The 22,570-nt window shown below is 35.9% G+C and overlaps 1 protein-coding gene and 1 non-coding gene across 2 annotated transcripts; one reads left to right on the forward strand and one right to left on the reverse strand.

Moving 5' to 3' along the window:
* The first annotated feature begins 7,540 nt into the window (after positions 1 to 7,540).
* On the forward strand, positions 7,541 to 7,612 carry TRNAD-GUC (transfer RNA aspartic acid (anticodon GUC)). Its single transcript has one exon. It is a non-coding gene; the product is annotated as a tRNA-Asp (tRNA).
* A 2,627-nt stretch (positions 7,613 to 10,239) lies between these two features.
* Positions 10,240 to 13,415, reverse strand: LOC145092598 (serine/threonine-protein kinase VIK-like). Its single transcript, XM_079030549.1, has 10 exons — positions 13,001 to 13,415; positions 12,281 to 12,355; positions 11,992 to 12,108; positions 11,815 to 11,909; positions 11,571 to 11,691; positions 11,409 to 11,488; positions 11,150 to 11,331; positions 10,967 to 11,052; positions 10,767 to 10,882; positions 10,240 to 10,678 (listed from the first exon to the last, which is right to left on the reverse strand). The coding sequence occupies exons 1-10, from the start codon at positions 13,283 to 13,285 to the stop codon at positions 10,552 to 10,554; spliced, it is 1,284 nt and encodes a 427-aa protein (XP_078886675.1). The 5' UTR covers positions 13,286 to 13,415; the 3' UTR covers positions 10,240 to 10,551.
* Between the last annotated feature and the right edge of the window lie 9,155 nt (positions 13,416 to 22,570).

The following is a 22,570-nucleotide window of genomic DNA, read 5'->3' on the forward strand; positions in this document are numbered from 1 at the left end:
TTATGGCGTATTTTGTCGGGTACATACATTTAGTCATCAAAGTTTTTCATCCGAATTACCATTAAACTCTCTTAATTCTGTCAAAAATATATAATTGTGTTTGGCTATTTTTTTAGTTGTGTTCGGTTATTGAAAGTTTAGTTGGTTTTTGGTGACTCTAAGATCTCTAGTCATTTTTTTTTGGCCAAAATCAATTTTCCGGTTCGCTGACAAAGAATATCGATATTTCGATTTTTTGGTTGAACATGTTTTTATATTTCTTGAACTTGCATTGTTTCCGGACCCGAAAAACATGTTTTTCGATAGGATGGTTCCTTCCTATTTTCATCATATTTGTTCTTGATGAAACCTTCAACTAGGCCTGTCAATGGAGCGAGTTTTGACCCTGATCCGATCCAAACCCTTAACAATTATATGAGTTTGGAGTATAGTTTTTGATCTGTTTACCCGTTAACGACATATACCCGCTAACTATTTTATTAAAAGGGTCGGGTATGGATCATCACCGATCCACTCCGTTTATAACCCGTACCATATAAATTTTAGAAATATAAATTTATATTTTATATTGTCTAAAGTTTACATTAAATTCCAATCAGAAGTCCAAAGAGAAAAGGCCAAAGACTAAATTGTTTTTACATAGGACTCGAGGGCTCAGCTTCAAGACTTCCGGTCTTCTCCCAAGAGTCATCATTTCATTTCATTTATATTTCATCATGTAATTACTAATTTCATTTATAAATCAATAAGGTCATTTATCAACCGGAAGAAAGTTTGTAATTACTATTCTCTATTAATGCAATTGACGATCAAAACCAATCGGAAGTAACTAAAATAATGATTTTAATTCCAATAGAAAGTCCTCGAGTACATAATGTGTTTTCTAAATCAAAACTTAGTTTTATTTTAATAAATGTGATTTTATGATTTAAGTAAAATGTGTTTGATTATTCAAAAAACCTACGGGTTACGGGGCGGGTTTGGATATTTGTTGATTCGGTGGATAAGGGTACGAGTTTGATTATTCAAAACCCTGCGGGTTACGGAGCGGGTTTGGATCGGATTTTGAAATTTGTTAAAATAGTTTGGATCAATGTCGATTCGCTCCAAACCCGCTCCATTGTCAGGTCTACCTTCAACTTGGCATGAGAATACAATTAAAATCATCCTAAAAAGGAAATCAAAGAGGGCAACACCTTGCATTTTTTATTTTATTTTATTTATTTTATTTTTTTAAGAAGCAAATCTAATCTACTTTTAATCTAACTCATGATTTTATCTATGTACACGAAAGTGTTTGGACCTTCAACCTCAAAGAGGGAAACATCACCGAATATTGTTGGACTAGAAGTCTTCTGGTAACAACTTGCATGTACAGACAAAACCAATTTGGTTTTTATAAATCATTTCAAGTTAATTTACAAAATTGTTATTCATCTCCAAAATATGTTCCATCTAGTTTTTGAAAATTAATGTAAAAAAAAAAAAAAACTATTGAATCAATTAAAAACCTTTTCTAAATCAATTTGACGTTGAAACACAAATCTCAAGCTTCAAAAACTTGATCTTCTGATCCTGATAAACTTATCGGGAAAGTCATATTGGCTGGAGAAGATGACCAAAGATATCGTTGGAGGTGCCTTGGTTGTCGGAGACGTCACCAAAAAACAGTTTTACTTATAATGGCCAAGAGTATTAATGTATTTAAAACAAACGGGTTAAGCTTATTAGTGACTAACAAATTGTTGGCTTTGATTTTATTTGGTCATCTGTAAAACAAAATTAATGTGGGTTCCTCACATGGTGCATATGTACATATTTTATATTATGTGTTTATTATAACATCTTGTTTCGAAAAGTTTCTTATTTCGGGATTGTGGACAAGAATTGGATCGAGTAAAGGCCTTTGTAACACCCCGACTCCCAGGTACAAGTTTTAAGCATTATATGACATATTTATGGACCTACTTGACGAGTTGGTTGCCCCCAACTCGTCGTGTAGAGGCGGGTTAGCCCACGTAGATTACGGATCTACTCGACAAGTCGGAGGACCCGGACTCGACGAGTAGGAGCTGGGAGATGAAACCCTAATTTTTAGGGTTCGCACCCTATTTAAAGGACCTTAAGTCCCTTCCTCCAGTCCTTTACCACCCCTTTGACAGCTGAGAGAAACCATAATCGATATTACCTTGCTCTTGAGTGTTTGCGAGGTTTAAAGAGTGATTTTGGTGCTTTGTGTGAAGAAGGTGTAAAGTATAAGAAGCTTGGAGCAGAAAGGAGCTTGTGGATCTGACTCTACTTCATCTTAGCATCATTTTAAAGGTAACAAGTCGTTACCTTGGCTTACCTTTTGCTAAATCTCTTCATATTTGGGTTTAGGGTTATCTTTAGCACATTTGGGAGTTATTTCGAGTATTGGGGCAAGATCTGAAGTTGTAACTTCAGATCTGGACTCCTGTTGGTCCCTATAGCTATAAAGTCATGAGATTTGGCAAGCTTGGGCCTTTCCCTTTGACTTAACCTTTCCTTCAGTCTAGTTTTGGCATTTAGGACCATGCATATACGTAAAGTTTGTAACTTTACATGGAAAACATGCCCTGGGAAGTTGGATCTGCAATATGGAGCTTTGGGGTGGCTTAAAAACATTTGTATAAGTGATGGACTGCATAAACTTCACAAGTCGCTGTTAGGTGCAATTTGTGCACCTTTTTGCACGCCTTTTAGTCCCATTTCATGCATCTATTTAGCATAATTGTTCTTTCCTTTTTCTTGCATTTCATCATATTCATGTTAGTCTCTAGAACAACCTTATTTGCACACTTTCATGTCTTTTTCAGGTAAACCGGAGCTTGGAATGCGCTTTGGGAGGTGCCGGGAAGCATTGGTAAAGATTTCAGGGTGATTGGGCGAAGAACGAAAAAGTTGAAAAAAATCAAGTTGGGAGTCAGAGTCAGAAGGGTAAACGGGCCGTGTTGGATTTACACTGCAAAATCAACACGGGCCGTGTTGACCAAAAATGAAAGTTGTTGACCAAGCTGAACACGGGTCGTGCCCTTTTTGCCTTATGCTGAACACGGGCTGTGTTCGGCCCAAGAAAACTAACTTTTAGTAGTTTTTCTATTTTTCATATTACGGAAAATTGGGTCATTTTAGGAAAAACACAAGATATCAGAGCACATTTTGAGAGGGGATTTCGAAGATTTTTGCAAGGATTTGATCATTTATCATTTGGAAACATTATTTCTCTTATTTGTAAGTTGTAATTGCACATTATTTCCATCTTTTATTCTTGTGATCTTGTTCTAGCCATGTGTGGCTAGAACCCTAGTTTCTTCAATTTCATGTTTTGACTTCTTGGTAGTGACTTCAATCATATGACATGATGTTTGTTCTTAATTTCTATCTAATGAATTTGATTTTGCTTCAATCGAATGTTTGATTCTAATTGTGATTCTTATTGGCCATTTGAATTAGGGTTAGGTCATTCAAGTTATCTCTTTTACCAAATCCGTAATTGTTTTGTGAAATTGAACAAGTAACAAGCATTAAATTGATCTCTATTGAATGAATTTAGTGTAAATATTATTCATACACTTTTACACTCCCGAGCTTATGAGGAGTATTGGGTGTTGTTGGGAATATTCACATAAAGCTTCATACAATCTTATAATCTAATTCTAAGAGCTTGTTTAGATTAGGTTAATAAGATTAGGGTTAATCAAAGAGCTTGTTTTGGTGAATTAATGTGGTGAATGGGAAGTGTTAGAGCTTATTAGCACTTTCAAGTACCAACTTAGATAGAATTGAACGAATATTGTGTCATCTTTGAGTCACATTGCTAAGTTGTCATACATGAAGTTGGAGTCCTTACAAAATCTGAATTTAATTCACTCATTTCGCTGATTGCGTGTGTTTTTAATTTGTTTGTTTTGCCATTGCACTCTAACCCCCCCCCCCCTTTTTTTACTGTTAGTGACCATAGTACCTTGTGCAAAGAGGTATATACTAATTATCCCGTGTCTCTGTGGATCGACCCTGCTTGCCTTGTACTACCTTTTAGTGCAATATAGTGGGATTCTTTTGGAGTCTATCGTACCCCTTTATTTGTTGGGTTTGACACGCCTAACAAATTGCAGAGACACGAGTTAATTAGTCTATACCTCTTTGCACAAGGTACTATGGTCACCAACAGTAAAAGGGGGGGGGGGGTTTAGAGTGCAATGACTAAACAAACAAATTAAACACACACAATCAGCTAAATGAGTGAATTAAATTCAGATTTTGTAAGGACTCCAACTTCATGTATGACAACTTAGCAATGTGACTCACAGATGACATAATATTCGTTCAGTTCTATCTAAGTTGGTACTTGAAAGTGCTAATAAGCTCTAACACTTCCCATTCACCACATTAATTAACCAAAACAAGCTCTTTGATTAACCCTACTTGCCTTGTACTACCTTTTAGTGCAATATAGTGGGATTCTTTTGGAGTATATCGTACCCCTTTATTTGTTGGGTTTGACACGCCCAACAGTCGCTCAGCCGACTCGGTAAGTCGGATGATGGTTTCTCGTATTTGATTCTGCATGAACTTGGCGAGGCAGTAAGAGGACTCGACGAGTTAGATAGGGTTTTCCCGACTTCTGGACACTCTTGGACTTGACGAGTCGGTTGGAAACTCGGCGAGTCGGTTAGGGTTTTATGACTTTCTGAGTTCTCAAGGAACTCGACGAGTTGGGTCAACATTGACTGTTGACTTTGACCGTTGACTTTAACTATGACCAAGGCTTGAACAGTTTGACTTCTGGGGGTATTTTGGTAATTTGGGAATTTATGAAAGTGGATCATCGCTAGATGTAGGTGTTGGACTTGGAGTTGCATTTGGTGGAGTTTGACTTTATCACTTCGAGCTACTCATGAGGTGAGTTCTCATCACTATATCAACAGGGTCTAAGGCACTAACGCCGGCCCTTATCGGATTTGTATTCGGGTTTATTACATGATATGCTTATCGATTTACATCCTGGTAGTTAGGATGGTGATATTCTTAGTGACCTGGTAGGTCGGTATCTTGATTTATAGGATGGTTGCTATGTTAGTGATCAGTTAGATCTGTATCCTGGTTATAGGATGGTTGCCATGTTAGTGATCTGTTAGATCCTTATGATTATCTGTACATGCTAGCTAGCGTATGATATTTATGTGTACATGTTAGTTGGATTAGGGGATTGGGTTGAGGCAGGTCCTGCTTTGTGCTGTAGGCCAAGATACCCAGGGCGGACCGGATAGACTGTAGACTCGAGAGGGCATATAGTCAGGCTGAAGGCCCGACGAGCGGTACGGATAGGCTAAAGGCCCTGAGAGGCGGTCCAGACGTGCCGAAGGCTCGGAGAGCGGTCCAGATAGACTGATGTCATGTGAGGCGGTCCAGTCAGACTGATGGCTCATTATGCATGCTGTATTTGTTTATATGATATGATTATATCTGTATGGCGTTGGTATTTTGGGGGTAACTCACTAAGCCTTCGAGCTCACATTTATCGATTATTATTTCAACTACTTCTGATGATCGCAGGAAGGCGAAGGCGTGATCGTACAACTCTTCATATTTCATGATTTTATGATTTGATTCTAGGATACTCTGACATTATATTATTTTGAAAACAAGTTTTGTAATAATCATTGGTTTTGAAATGTTTTAAAAAGTTTAAATTTGGCATGATTTTTATGGATGTTACACGTTTGTATCAGAGCTTTGGTTTGAGTGAATTGGAGGAAACACTCGCGTGTCTCCAGCCTCAAAATGAGGATAAGATTTTAAAACGATTTTCTTAAAATGTTTTCAAAATAATAAAGGAGGATGCAAGTGTACGATCAGTCGGAGCTCGCGGATAGACCCCAAAATACCTTACTGATTATTTGATCTATGTTATATGTTAGAACAACATGCTATTACTAGGCTAGGGATCTTCAAGAATTTCATGATAGAATTGCATGATTATATGATGCATGATAGCCTAGGGTTTTTCCGTATATGAAATTGACGTCATTATTGTAGTTGCTTAGTGTATGCATCACGACCGTACATAATTAAGATCTTATAGCCTAAGAATGTTTTGTTTGGCCTTATTTCATGTTCTTGTTTGATGAAGGGCTTAGGGTAGGATCAGGTATTCGAAAATTTATAGGGTCCAACGTTATGTATGGTTAGCATACACGAGTGTTGCAGGGTTGGTGGAAGTTTCATGGATGGGTTGTTTGGGATGAGTCTGCCAGTTATGAGATATTTAGCCTTCCTCTAGGAGTGAGGATTGAGTGCATGCCATGCTTACATATAGTTTTAGGGCGTTGTGATGATACTTGAGACAAATATGGGTAGGTGTGGAAGGTAGTATGAGCCCGTACTACTGAAAGCACATGACCCATACACGTAGCAAGGAAGTCTTGTTATATGTAATATCTGATATCTTCCTGGTATATTTTTCGGCATGGTGGTGTGATAATAAATTCAGCATGAGTTTGTTATGGTAGGTGTGACATCTAATGAATTTATAAAAAGTTAGGTAGGTGCTGGTGTGATAATAAAGTGGTAGGTGGATGATGATATATTCATAAACTTTATAGTTAGATTGTTAGATATGTTTTCAGAAAATACAATATTAGTAGTTGATGATTGGATTTACAACATTAGATTCATGAGAGAAAAAACATGTTATTTGAGTCCAAGGTCCGAAAAGTTCAAGTTCCGAATCCAAAATGGTACTTTGAAATGTGATATTTTAAGGAGTCATTTTTACAAAAACCAAAAACCCTTGGTATTTTTGTTAACCTTGTTTTTAATGGTTATTTTTGTTGATATTACACTAATAAAAGTAATTATAAAAACTAATAGATAATCGCAACATTTCTTGCTGTTCTAAAAAAAATAGATAACATAATTAAAAAATTGTTGTTGCGCTTATACATAGTCTAAGAACATTTGCATAAGTTTTCCAAAAACTGATATTGCACTTATAGTTCAACTGTTCAAGGCCTCCTAATTTACAAAACTTTTTTGAAGACAATATCAAATGGTGGGTTTTACTAAGAATAAAAGAAAATATTTCACTCAATTAATTTATTATATTATTTTACAGTTTTATCACTGGAACAATATATCATATAAAATATCTAAATTCTGTTATATTAAATTGAATTGTTGATGTCAATATCTCAAAATATGTTTACTAGTAGAGGGAAAAAAACATATTTGATTTGAAATTTTTTCAAGAAAATATTATATTTTTATACTATTAAAAACAATAAGTAATTAAGTATTTTGTAAGGATAAAACCTGAAAATTTAAAAGTAACTTTAATATAGATCTTATCTAGATAATGTAATTCGATTGATAAAACAAGATATATTCTTCTAAATTTTAGTAATCCCAACAAAAATACATAAAAATGTATTAAAGATTAGTGAAATACTATCTTACTCTTTTCTAAACAACCGTGTTCTCTTAGTATTTAAAGGTTAGTTGCAAAAGCTTGACATGTGTCGTTGTAGTATAGTGGTAAGTATTCCCGCCTGTCACGCGGGTGACCCGGGTTCGATCCCCGGCAACGGCGCTTTTTTATTTTGTTGGTATCACGTTTTTTTGGGTCTATTGGGCTTATAAAGTGGGCTTGTATTTCATATACCGCAAAAGTCGTGGCTACGTCCACTAATTACTTGATATTTGACAATATAAAATGTTGGTGTTATATCCCAAAATCTTTATCTTTATGTATCAATAAACAAACATCTTATTACCAACCTTGGAGTTGTATCTGGTTATCCATATTTTATTCTACTTACTTCTTTTGGCCTCTCTTTTTGCGGGTTATCGGATTTAACTGCTTTTAATTTGATTTATTCAGTTTTAAGTCTTACGACTCACTCTAATGTATTTTTCTTGTTTTCTTCTTTTGCAGGATATAAGTTGTTCATGTTGAAAGTCATCTTGAGAAGTAATCGTTTTACCCCATATAGAAGCACAACTGTCAACATTTACTCCATCCTACCCCATTCCAAAAGTATTTGTAGGGTTGATGTTATTGTTGAGAGATATACAAAAAGAGAGCAACATGAAATGGAACCTCAAACATGCATTAATCTTCATAAGTTAGGGCTAAGGGCAAATGACATATTAGCCCATCAAACTTATTGTGTTTGTTTTAAAATGTCACTCAATTAATATTTTTTATACATTAAGGGAATGAAGTACAAATTTACTGTTTTAAAAGGTCCTTATTTGACATGATACCGGGTATCCAGGTAGAATGTGGTGATGTATGCTTGACACTTAAAAGGTTTGATGTAGGCCAACTTATTCTTTCAAGCATTTTGTCGAACACATTTTATGCAATTATTATATCTCTTTTTTTTTTTCTAACACCTTTGTGCATTTCTTATTTCCCCCATTGACTGTTAAACCTTTACCACAAACCCATTAACAAGAACAACTTAATTTTAACAGTAATTATGTATGAACATGAGGAGAAAAGAAGAATGATTAAAGGGAAAACTAATTATGTTCTTGACAGCCTATTCAATTGAATACATGATATCAGTTGGGCATTAAACAAAATCTTGACAAAACTGGGTTTTCATTCGATTTCAAGCCCTCGAGGATAGAAATTTGTACAGAATCTCACTAAATCGGGTTTTCATCAAATCCGTTCTCGATCTCTGTTTTCTCTTCCATCGGAACCACCTGCAACTCGACCATGTTTTAATACCGGTCTCTCTCACTGCTCTGATCTTCATTGTCATCCGACCACCATCATTAGAACCGGATCACTTGTCAGTGCCGACACCCATCATCTTCCTTCAAGCAACAACCCACCGGATCGATGCCTTCAATATTCACCTCCTGCCTCTGCTCCGATATCATGCTACAGGTGGTGAGCTCCAACAAAGAACCAAACAAAAAAAAACAAGTCTTCTCTAGGAGCGTTGACCTACAGTCGTTGATCTCTTTTTTGTGTTCGCTCTCCAATACATTCAATTCCAAACAAAAACAAAAAGAGAAACGGACCCATTTCATCAAATGGTTTGCAATATTATATTTGGGATGGACTATTTCTTTTAGGCTTCTCACAAACTAGCTCTTTTGGAGAGGGGAAACGTGTTATAGTAGGAGGAGGTTGGAGGTGATGACGTTACAATTGAAATTAAAACCTGTTATAGTGAGTCAAGTGAACAGGTCGAACGATAGTTTATGCCCTAAATGTACAAAAAAAAAAGTTTGTTGACCTTTTAAAATAAACACGAAAAGTTCAATGGGTAATATGATATTTGCCCTTAGCGCTAATGGGTTACGGATCCACCTTATACAAATGCCAAATAGAGATGGCAAAAACTTACACAACACGCTAACCCAACATGAACTCGACATAAATAAACGAGTTTAGGTAAGATATTTCAACTCGTTTAATTAAACGAGTTTGCACGACACGATAATTAAACGGGTAATATTAGAATTGAGAATTTAAACTCGAAAATAACTCGTATATTTATATGCAAGTTTTTTGAAATCTTTAGATAAACTAGAAAACCCTAAACCAAAACCAAAATCATATGTAAAAAGAAATTTTTTAGATTAAGTCATTTTATAACGTGGAAATGACTTAGCTGTCCGAATCAAGTCAAGATTTCATTTTCAGTTTTTCTGTTCTCCGATTTCTGCTCTATCATAACTACACAATGCCATTGACCACTCCCTCATCCTCATGATCCCGCCCCTTCAGCTTCCCAACTTATAATCTTTCCATTTAGCACTCCAAACTTACTAAAAATTTAGTCTTTCCGTCTCCCAACTACTACCTTTTCCAATTTTTATATTTTCTTTTTCGTCTATCCAATTCTTACTCTTTGGACATGTTTAGTGTTTTAACCTCACATGACACAGCATACATTTCAAGATCTAACACCGAAACCAGACATAAAAATAAACAGGTTGACACAATAATTATACAGATCGGGTTAATATCAAATTCTCTCAACCCCTTAACTGTCTTGAAACGGCACGTTTGTCAAATCTAAGGAAAAGCTCTCAATGGGATGATGATTGTGGCAAACGCCATTTTGGCATCAAGATTCAAATCTCTCCCAAATTACATAAATTTTCTAAATTATTCCGCTTTAATTGTAAATCGTGTGATTGATTATCTACTTCCAAACAATCATCAAGCTAATCTTTCAGAAAAAGAAATAAAAAAAAAAGTCGATAATTTAGCATTTACAACAAAAGTGTCATCAAAGTGAAGGGAAAAAAAAAAAAAGGAAAGACCTACGACGTGCTTTTGGTCACATATGCTCATTGTGTACATGTTTATCAGCTCCACAAATACAATCATTTTTCAACATGATATAATATACTCACTCACAAGTCACAACAAGAAGAGAGATTTGCAATGTTTGTTGTTCTTGATGATATATATATATATATATATATATATATATATATATATATATATATATATATATATATATATATATATATATATATATATATATATATATATCAAGATGTAAAAATGTGCCAATGGTGATCTGTCCCCATTTTTTCCTTGATTTTTTCAAGCCTTTTCAAAATCTCCAAGAACGAAGGTCTCTTGTTCATATCCGCATCCCAGCAGTTCTCTGTCAATCTATCATTTCCCAAAAAAAAAAAAAAAATTAACAAAATAAAATAAAAGACTTGTTACCTAAATAAGTAAAAAAAAAAAAAAAACATACTCTCTGAGGTCAGGACTGTAACTTTTCGCCCTAAAAACAGGCCGCAGCCCTTCTGCTGCACATTTTGCTGCTTCATAAGGTTCATAATTTGACAACGGTGGATCCCCTTCAATCATCTGTATCATAATTCATAACATTTATTTAAATATAAATATAAATTCAAAATCTATTTTTTTTTTATAAAAACAAAAAAGAATTACCTGGTAGAGAATCATTGCGAAAGAGTAGACATCAACTTTCTTATCATATCTACGGTGCTTGAAGACTTCAGGAGCCATGTAACGATCTTTTTGATTTTTTTATTTCATAAAAAGATAAAAAGAAGTATAAATATTATGTGAGTAAATTTTATTATTAACAAATTATAAAATACATAAACATACAGCTTCCTGTTTCTCCAGTCATTTTGTAGACATCATGAGAATTTTGAACTCTGATAAGTTTGCTTAGTCCAAAGTCTCCAACTTTAAGATGGTCAGCATTGGAGTTGACTAAAAGAACATTCCTTGGTTTTAAGTCTCTATGAATTATCACATTTGGCTCAGTATGCATATAAGCCATGCCTCTGTACAAAAAACAAAATTTTAATATATATGTAACAAAATATGTATTATAAAATATTTAAAAAAAAAAAAAAAGTACCTTGCAATGTCTAGAGCAAAGTTTATAGCTGTTGTTGGATTAAGAGCACCCTTTTCCTTCAGACACTGATGAAGATCACCCTGCATTTAAACATCGATGTTTATATTTTAAAAATATGATTTTCTTTTTTTTGTTTTGAGTTAAAAAAGTGAAAAAAGTTACCCCTCGTAAAAACTCGGTGACTAGCATTAAGGGTTTCTTTTCAGTAACAGCTCCAAGGAATTGTACTATGTTAGGGTGGCGAAGTTTGACCAGTAAGTTGACCTCGTGTCTAAAGTCCTGACTGTGTTAATAAATGAAAGAAAATTCATCAGATGACAATTACTTATTTTGATAGACTTATGAAGGGTATTTCAGTCAATGACAACTGAAAAATAAATGAGATGGATTTAATGTTATGACTCACATCACGAATCTGTCATCTGAGAGACTTGGAAGTATACGTTTCACAGCTACAGGTGTTCCACGCCAAGATGCTTTTATAATCTCACCAAAGGAACCCTATTATTATCAGTCAAATTTATTATTTACAGAAGAAAAACATAATTAATAATTTTTCTGGAATAAATAAATAAAAACAGACCTTGCCTACAATGTGTGAGCTTGTGAAATCAAGCTCCACAGGGTCAATTTCCCAGTCACACTTATTTGAAAGAGGGGGTAGCACAGGTTTTGGTTCAGAGTGGCTTCCATTTTGGCCCTGAAATTAAAAAAAAAAATGCTTAATTTTGAAGCCAATAAAAGTATAAGATCAAAAATAAGATTCTTGAAACATAACAAGTAAAGAATCAAGGTTGTATAATGGAGAATAGGAATTAAACTAATGTGATATATGTAACATGCTTACATTAGAAATTAGGTATTCAACTTACCAATGACTTGCCATCGTGTAACTTCAGTAACTCAATCATGTTATGTTTTTTAGCTCCTTCTGCATCTGCTAGAGGCTGTCATGAGGAGTATTAACTTGAGAGAAGAGTATTATGGTAAGTTGAAAGTTAAATGGTAGATGCAGATTCACAACAGAAGCCAAAAATAAAATAAGCATCAACTGATTAGAAACTAGAAGCAGATTGGAAAAGGGAAGCAATTTGTTGTTCCACTGCCTTTAACTGTAATATTTGATTTGAAAAGATGAAGAGCACAATCAGTGTTGATATAATAGTAAATGTGTTGATATGATCAGTGTCCTTCACATAAACTCCTATGCTTTGTGCTTATAAGAACTAAAATCCTGATCACCACCGAAGAAGCCTACTCGGCATTCTCTTCTCATTAATCATGTAAGTTTCTGCAGCTATTTATGTTAAATTTTTCATGAATTTTGTCTGCAGAACAGCAAGGGCGTGTGCTGAAGATTCTGATTACAAATAACAGTAAGAAATTACAAAGAACCAACAACAAGGGCAGCATCAGGATCATGCCAGTCCAAATCAACAAGGAACTCTCACTAAATTTAAAGCAATAATTCAATGAACTGAACCCTAACATATTGATTCCAAAGTTCACCAATTTCAACCGAACCGCAGTAATCACCAATTCGACAAAATTAAACTAGCAAAACAGTTAGCATAGAGGTAATTTTGTGTTACCGTGTTCTTCCATCGATCTTGAGCATTAACATCAGCGCCATACTCGATCAAACATTTAGCAACATCGACCCATCCATGAAGTGAAGCAACGTGAAGCGGAGTTCGATTATCGTAATCCCTAGCATTAACCAAAGAGCGATCTTCGTCCAAAAGCTTCTTCACTGCAGCGGCATCGTTCTGGTGAGCGTGCCAAAGTATAAGCGAGGTCCGGCTCACTTTAGCTTTGTCCTTCTTCTTCGCCGGAGCACCACCGGAGTGGCCTGAGCTTCCTTCACTCCCGCTCATCCAATTAGTCGATCGATATGACAATCAGATTGATTGTTGTTCGAAATCCTGTTGGTTTTGGGGAGATTGAAATCGGTCGTCGGTGGTGCTACAGTTAGAAATTGATGAAGTGGATCGAAATGTCTTCACGTTTTCAACCGTCACGTTATTAATACTCCTTCGGTCCTTGTCCTTAGCCACGTATTTATTATCAGCAAATAATAAAGCTAATTTTTTTCCCAATTTTTTTTAAATAAATTTAAGGAAATACTACCTTTCATCTTTTTTTTTTTGTACGGCAAATACCAAGCGGAAGCCTTCCGTCTTTATATTTTTTATTTTTATCGTTTAATTTTGATTTTATTATTTAGCATTCATTTTAAATATTTTATTTGTGTTATAAATTACTTGATAAAACTTATAATAACAAAAGGGACATTTAAAATCTAATTATTATATATTAAAAACAAAAATATTTTGGATAAATTACATGAATGGCCCTTGTGGTTTGGGATAATTTGTAGTTCCAAACAACTTTTTTTTTTTAATTCGGACCATCCCAAAGGTTTTTTTTGTTTCGAATTTGGTCCCTAAATGATATGAAAAGACACAATTGCCCTTACTGATTTATTTTACAATTTATTGTTTATTAATTTATTAAAAAAAGGTTAATAAAATATATCCCTTTTATTACTAAGGCGTTGTTTGATTTTCTGAAGCAAATTAATGAAGTCTGCGGACCACCTCTGCAACCCTCTGCAGTAGAAGAGGTGGACCAAACGGCTGCAGACTGTAATAAGAAACGTGTTTGTTTTTTTAACATTTGCATACTGCTGCAAATATTACAAATTAAAATAAACTAATTTTATAAACCGAAAATAGCTTTTTTATAATGTATAACATTTCGGTAGAAATTAATGATATTTCAGTAAAAAATAATGATATTTCAACAAAAAAAAAATAAAGATATTTTAGTAAAAAATAATGATAATTCATCAAGAAATTATCATTATTGAATATAAAAAAACGAAAAATAAACTCAACAAAAATAAACGAAAAAAATGAAAAAAAATGTGAAATAAAATTTTAACAACATATAATCAAAATTTCAGCAATAAAAAATGAAGAAGAAGAGGTTGGAAGAGGCCGTACAAGTGCTGCGCCAAATAGAGCACGCGCAGAGGTTTTTGACTCAGAAGACTTCTAAAAAACAAACAACTACGAGATTAAAAGTGTTGTGTGGGTGCTGCGCCGCGCAGCAATAAGAAGTTTGAAGAGGTTTTTTCCAAAAAACAAACAGCACCTAACTCCTCATTTTTGCCTAATACCAAAAGAGAAGACATTCACTTTCTTGCCTGAAAAAGCCACATGGCCTCCTCTTTGTCTCATACTCTCGCCAGAAAAATCCATACTGTCGTCGCATCTCGTCGGTCGTCACTACTCAATGTACTTAGTCAAAAGACCGCACGAGACAGAATCACAACCTCCACTTCCTTGCCTACACTGCCTACACTGTTTAGGTCCAGTAGCATACAGACTACAACTACCCGCGGAGCTAAACGGTGTACACCCCGTGTTTCATGTCTCTAATCTGAAGAAGTGCCTATCAGATGAAACCCTTGTCATTCCTCTTGACGAAATCGAAATCAATGAGAATCTCCTGTTCGTCGAAGAACCAATCGAAATCATGGACAGGGAGGTGAAGCGTACTAAGCAGAGTCGCATCCCGATCGTGAAGGTACGGTGGAACGCAAAGCGTGGGCCAGAATTCACTTGGGAACGCGAAGATCAAATGAAGCAGAAGTACCCTCACCTATTCTAGCATTCTCAAATCTAGCTTTCAAACAGAATTTCGGGACGAAATTCCCTCTAACGGGGGGATGATGTCACAACTGGAAATTTTGTGTCATGTAATCTATACATTCAAGCTAATGTGAATCAAAAACTTAAGAACATGATTGACACCTACTATTATGACATCAAAAACTTCAATCAAATACATCATACAAGTACTACAAATAGTCATCAAACGATTGGAGACCCTAGAAGTCCTTGTTTAAGTCCATTTTGGACTAGGACTCCCTTATAGGATCCAAATGGACCAATAAGCTTCCAATTAGACTACCATGGGCTTAGAACCCTTATATAGGCTCTAATTGGACCCACATCAATTTATTTCAACATTATGGGCCACATTGGGCCTAGAATGAAATAAATTAATAACTATGAACCATAATTAACCTAATTTGACCCTAACAAGTCATAAAAATCACCTTTATATTTATTTGGACCAAAAAATACTCAACTTAACCATGAAAATTGGGCTTAAGCATTTAAGGCCCAAACATTCTCTTCTCCCCCACCATTCTCGGCCCAAGCCCAAATAAAAGGGAGGAGTTGACTTCTTGCATGACACATCATCTTTGTATGGAGGATATCTAAGCATTACCCTTCAAACATCCATGCATTCTCATTCTTCCATGCAAACATCACCTCAAGGTCATTTCTTCTCTCTCTCCCTCTCCCTTCTTGTTTCGGCCGAGAGTAACCCACACACACACACCTCACAAACTCTCTCTAAATTACTCAAGAAATCATCCCCTCTCTCCATTCAAAAGTCTCGAAAATTTGGCTTGAAGCCTAAGAATCATCCTAAAGAAATTCACCATCTAAGGTAAGTTAATGTTTAACTTATGATCTAACTCCCTCTACTTCATTAAAATCTCTTCTAAATTCATTCACTCTTGTGATCTTGCATCCTAGAGGTCGAAATCTTCATCAAAGGGTGCTAAGGCCAAAAATCACTTCATTTTTCTTCCATCTTCTCTCCAAAACCGAAACCACACCCAAGGTGAGCTTCATACCCCCTATTTTCTGTTTTTATGAGTTTTTTTTTTTTTTGGGGGGGGGGGGGGGGGGAATACAAGTGAAAGTGTAGATCTATATGTGTCTTGTATGCTTTGTATGATTTCCATGCTTATATGTGTGCTTTTGTGTGTTATAATGTTGGATTTAGCCATAAAACCCCTCAAAACCGAGATATACCTTATGTTAAATGATTTTAGCATCTAATATATTTCTACATACAAAGTGTTTCTAGAAAAATAGCTAAGTGGTTTAGTAACAATTTCTTTGGGCTAGAAACACAATTTTTGGACCTCAAATGTGAAAAATACAAAATTAAGGGCCCAAATTGACATATCACGAATTCTGATGGATGAGGTGTGTCAAAACAGTTTCAACAAAACAATTTCTGGAAATATACTCATTTAGAGGATTAAAAACATAAATTTCAAGCTTAATGGGCTAAAAATGACATTTTCGGCCCAATGAGGCCCATTATGTGAAATTTTCTGTTTTGGACGGGCCAAAACTGTGTTTTTCTGTAAAACAGTGGACTATAAGTGTTCCAAGTCCTTTTCAAAGGTTTAAAATGCTTTTTTTAATTTAAAAAGGACCAAAGTTGCAAAAATTTTACAATTTGGGCCAAAATTGTCAAAATTGCGAAAAAGAAGGGTTATAACCGAGAAAACTGAAATTTCAGGGACTTAAACTGTTTTCTATGAAAAATATGCTGAAAAATATTAATTTCAATAATTTTTGGTGTTAAAATGTCAAGAAAATTGATTTAAGGACAAAACCGGAAAGTATTTAAATAAAGGGTTGAAAAAGTAAATTTTACAAACAATGAGGGGCTGAAAACAGAAAACTTTCAAGACTAATTCAATACATGCAATTTGATCAAATGATGGCACCGCGACTATCGACGAAATACAATACATTACAATACCAAAAGTCGTTGTTAAACGAATTGGTTCGGTCTCGAACCAATAAAAATCCGAAACTACTAACACGACGACACTACGACACTATGACACTACGACACTACGATTCATACTAATAACGTTTGGGAATTCAATATACATGCGAGTGTGCACAGACGTCTACGCACCATCTTTGGGCCCCAAAAGTGTAAAATCTTGTTTGTTGAGCCTAGCTAGCCCAATGACCTGATCTTAAGGCCCGAAGACCTCTATCTTACGAAGTGTTGGGTTTTACCGATCTGACACAACGTAAAAGGACTTTCAATGGCTTGTATACTATTGGTCCCCAAGGGTCCTTTGGTATTGCTAGTAGAGTCTACCTTTCATGCGAGGCGGGTCTGGGACCCCTCGTACCTTTTTTTTTATCCCCAACCGGTTAATAAAGTCATCGAGGCCTTCGTGTCCTCTTTCTCTTCGGATGTGGGACTACACGTAGTCAGGGCGGTTGGATAACGTGATTAGTACGGACGACGCCTACGGGATCGTTAGTATAGCTATAGACTAGTCGTTTGTGTAACGCGTGTTTGTAGCAATTAATCATGCTCAAAAAAATAATCCAACGTCGCCTGGTTTTGATAACTTCACGCGTTGCAATGGTTTCAATGTAAATTCATGGAATTCAAAGAATTAGGAAAACATCGGGTTTTCCTAGGGTTTTTCAATACATACAGATTCGAAATACATACAACTTTAATGAACAATTTTTACGAGTATAGAAACAAACAAGCATACCTATGGATCTCCACAAACGTTTTCAAAAACTTTTCTTTTCAGAAAATATCGGATTTTCTTGTGGTTTTCAAACGACACGAACATTGTTTTTCTTCAAATACAGCTTATGAACTCACCAACATTCCACATGTTGACGTTTTTCAAAATACTTGTATTCTCAGGGAACCAGTGAATCAAATGAATCATATTCAGTGATGGCTTGCAGTTTATTTATGTACGAATCGAACAATTTATTTTGGGAATGTAACGTGTAAACAATGTATTTCATGTAAACTTTACTGGTTGTACTATATTAATGCATGGTGACGAATGTTGTTACGTTTCATATATATACAATGTTATGGTATTCAATTGAGTCACGACAGCCCCCGAACGTTTCCGCCGCCTGGTTTGGGGGTGTGACAGTCAATATGTCTTGATCTTCCATGATCTCTTGGTTCCTTTGTCAAGCAACCGCTCCTTCATTGTCACAGAAAAGTTCCATCGACTCCTTAATGGTTGGAACAACTCCAAGATCTCCGATGAAGTTCTTCAACCAAATGGCTTCCTTTGATGTTTCACTTTCTGCTACGTACTCTGATTCACAGGTAGATTCATCTACTGTCTCTTGCTTGCAACTTTTCCAAGTAATTGCTCCTCCATTTAAAGTAAGCACCCAACCAGATTGAGAATGGAAGTTGTCTCTATCTTTCTGAAAATTGGCATCACTATACCCATTTACTTTCAATCTATCACTGCCACCAAGTACTAGGACCTAATCCTTAGTCCTTCGCAGATACTGTGACAACCCGAAACTTTTTCGGTTAACGTTAGCCCGATTCCGTCAAATAAATTTTGAATTTTATTTTGTTCCGTCAAATTCTTATATCTTGGAAAATCATTAATTTATATAATTAAATTTTATATAAGAGTCAGAACCAAAAATCACGTGAAAACCCAAGTTTTTCTTCAAAAATCAGCAAAATCCGGTCAGACTGGTGTTCACGGCCGTGAACCCGATCACGGTCGTAAACCGTTCATGGATGGTGGACCCCACCACCGACCATGAACCCAGCCTATATATATGTGTGTTCTACCCTCATTTACACTTTTCTGGCCAAAAACTCATCTATCTTCTCTCTAATCTCCCAACCGCAAACTCAAGATATCCTCATTTTCTTCTGAAAATCATCAAAAATCACCTTTGGGTGCTGTTGTGGAACCTCTAAAACGTGTTTTTCATCGAATCAGCAAACCCCTGTTGAAGGGTGTACGGCCGTGAACCCTTCAAATCTTCAAGGGCCGAAATCATGTTCACGACTGCAAACCATTCAAGGACCATGAACCCTTCAAATCCTCACCAAGAACTGTTTACGGCCGTGAACACTTTCCAGCAGTGAACACTTTGGAAATCAAAAACCCTCCATTCACTTCATCAGTCTCGGTAACATTCCTAAACCGAAAGCAAGTGTTTTCCAACACTATAATTAATGGTTTCACTAATAATACGCAAATATGTGCTTAATTATTATTAGGATTCCGTTAACTTAGCGTACAACAACTCGAGGGTCCTCATTCCAACCTCGTTGTCCGGCATTCACGCAATCAACAGTGAGTTCATACCCCTACGCTTTTATTATTTTAACGTTTTCAGGGGGGATACAAGCCAATCACAAATAGTTTTTGTGAACTTTATACACAAAATTTCAAACAAGATTAAAACTGATGCAATTGACACAACCAAAAGATCACCACATTTTATGAAATGTTTAAATATCTTATCACTTTTGTAACATGCTGAGCATAAGGGAGGTTTTCAACTCACAATTATAATTGCATAGTTTTCAGAACTATACATGAACCGAGTACTTAACATACTGCAAACTATAATAGGTATAGTTTGGGACTTCAATACACAATTTCACAATTTTAGAGTTTATACATTAACAAACATATAAACTATGGTAGAACTAGTTTATGGTATACATTACTATCTTTCGGATAACAAGGGTACATTACTAAATAATTATTTAAGTATAATTATTTCTACTCTACAAGACATACATTCAGATTCAAGTACGAGAGAACATAACACTGCACGTAAACTAGTTAATACAGTGTTGTGAGACATCACTTTAATTGTACCCTTCGGGGTGCGGGCTGAATCCTATCATAGTATAGCCAGAGTCTCCTGGAGGAAGAGCATGACATTTGTGAATAAATCTATTCGGGATTGACTATCCCACACCTGAACTGCTAGCTACAGTTAGGCAGACACGACTGGGGTGACAAATTTCATAACGCACGACGTCTGAAGAACATCATAGAGGTCACTAGGTCATATCAAACATGGTTATACGAACTCACAACAATATAAACTAACCTTTTGTTTACGGAATTTCATTCTTCATTAGTTTTATTTTCATTAATAGAACTACTACATACTACAACTGGAGGATTCCAGGGATTTCAACGCATGATTTTATTTTAATTAATGAAACTACTATACATATTGGTGCTATCCAAGGTTTTCAAACAGAATATTCTATACATACTGGTGATAGCCAGGGTCTTCATAGAAAAGGGTTTTCATTCAAAACAATATTATACAATACATATATTGGTAACCAGATATATGAACTAATACATTATGGAACACCGTAACGAACTCACATGTTAGAAATATTGGATTTTCTTGGAAACATACAAACATTTCACAGATTCATCAACAGGTTTTCACTACAAAAACATGCTTATAAACTCACCAGCTTAATGTTGATACTCTTTTCAAAACTGCTTGTATTCTCAGAAAAGCAGTAGATATACTTCCACAACTTTTGAGAAGACGGAGCGTATAGAGTCACGTCTTTTCATATTTTTCTATACTTTTGGTGTATACAAATATGTATCAAAGAGATGTAAATATTTTACTTATTCAATGTAATGGTTGTGTTTACTTTGATTACTATGATGCAATTGTTGTGATACTATACATGACGTCCTCCATCCCCGAACGTTTTCGCCGTTTCGGTTTGGGGGGTGACAGATTGGTATCAGAGCTATTTTTTATAGTGAACTAAGTATATCGAACCTTACATGGTATACAACTATAAACACTAAAGGCGCCGAAGCGCTCTGAAACGAAAAGTATACTTTAAAATATAAGTATTTTACAAGAAGTATACAAGTATACATACGTACAAGAAGCTGTAACATAGTAAGAATTACATAAAAGTATTTAGGGCGAGTTTGGAAACTACAATTAAACCTGAATAGTTATGTAGTCATATATGGGGCCAATATAACCCGATTTACTATATTTTTCCGAGATATGACCAACATGTGTTTGGGAGTGACTGTGGTATTGTGACAAGTCTAAAACTCACCAAATCCTATACTAATGAAGCACATAGTTAAAATACTATAGGAGTATTTTATGGTTCTATAACACTGCACATAATTGTTACAAGTAGTACTAATCCTCACAAATGAAAGACCTGCAATTCCTTGTTTATGTTAGTAAACCTTTATTGTAGATCTTTGTTATCGATGTGGGATTAAGATATATCTTGCTCGAAAATATCTGATTCATGATCAATATAAGGCTTATCGTCATTTTCCCCTTGTATCTTTTAGAGAAAGATGCCTCCCAAGAAGAGACCCAACAGAAAGAACGACGATCCTCCAACAGATCCACCGCCACCACCTCCTCAGTTCGATCCAGCTATGTTTCAAGCAACAGTTACAGCCGTTGTGGTTGCCGCAATGTCGCAGATCAATTCTGGCGGCTCTAGTGGATCGGGAAGTGGTTCCCATCCCCTTAATCTTGATGGTGGTCAAGGACACCAGAAGGAGTGTTCCTACAAAGACTTTATAAACTCGAAACCCAAATTCTTTGACGAAATGGAGGTGTCATTGCCCTAGCTCGTTGGTTCGAGAAGATCGAATCAATTTTTGAGATATGTGCGTGTTCCGAGGCAAACAAGGTGAAGTTTTCCGCCTGCACCTTCATCGATAGAGCACTGACTTGGTGGAATAGCCAAGTCAAATCCCTAACTCTGCCGCTAGCCAATGCCATGGGTTGGGAGAGTTTGAAAGAGTTAATGCTTGCACAGTATTACCCAAGGGGAAAGATGCAAAAGCTGGAGCACGAGCTCTGGAACCTGAAGATAAAGGGTTCCGACATTTCTGCGTACACTACTAGGTTCTGCGACCTCGCTCTTCTGTGTCCCGAGATGGTCACCACGGAAAGCAAGAAAATCGAGAGGTACATATGGGGATTGACACCCTAACTCAAGGAAACATCTTGGATGCTAAACCTATCACTTTTGATAGCGCCAAATGTCTGGCACAGACTCTGATAGATCACGGGGTTGATCATGAAACTGTAGCAGTCGTTCCCGAACCGCCAAAGGCGAGTGGTGAGAAGAAAAATTCTGGAACAAGCGTAAAGGCAAGTCTTCGCATGAGCCCTCCAAGAAACAACAAATAGTGGCAGTTCATGCTGCTACCACTCCCGATGCTGTTCCTGCAACTCAAGCACCTGCCATTACTAGATGTTAGATACGAACAGACTGATGAGAGCGAAAGGAGGTCACATTGCGATTGGATGCGACTTGATGTGATCGATCGCAATCCATCACAGTCACTCATGGTTATTCGATGCATACCTTGGAATGAGACACAATGCGAACCAAGGAGTATTACTGGATGCGAACGACTGGTAGATGCGAAATTTTTTTGGTTACAATTGCGATTCTCATTCTTGTAT

Source organism: Lactuca serriola, chromosome 3 (assembly GCF_051521515.1).
Source record: "Lactuca serriola cultivar US96UC23 chromosome 3, Lser_US96UC23_V15, whole genome shotgun sequence".
Classification (NCBI taxonomy): Eukaryota; Viridiplantae; Streptophyta; class Magnoliopsida; order Asterales; family Asteraceae; genus Lactuca; species Lactuca serriola.

Coding starts and splice junctions, on each gene's coding strand:
- LOC145092598 (XM_079030549.1), bottom strand. CDS start 13,285: ATGAGCGGGAGTGAAGGAAGCTCAGGCCACTCCGGTGGTGCTCCGGCG. Junction 12,356..13,000: donor AAGATCGATGGAAGAACACG/GTAACACAAAAT, acceptor TCCTCATGACAG/CCTCTAGCAGATGCAGAAGG. Junction 10,883..10,966: donor TCGCAATGATTCTCTACCAG/GTAATTCTTTTT, acceptor ATTATGATACAG/ATGATTGAAGGGGATCCACC.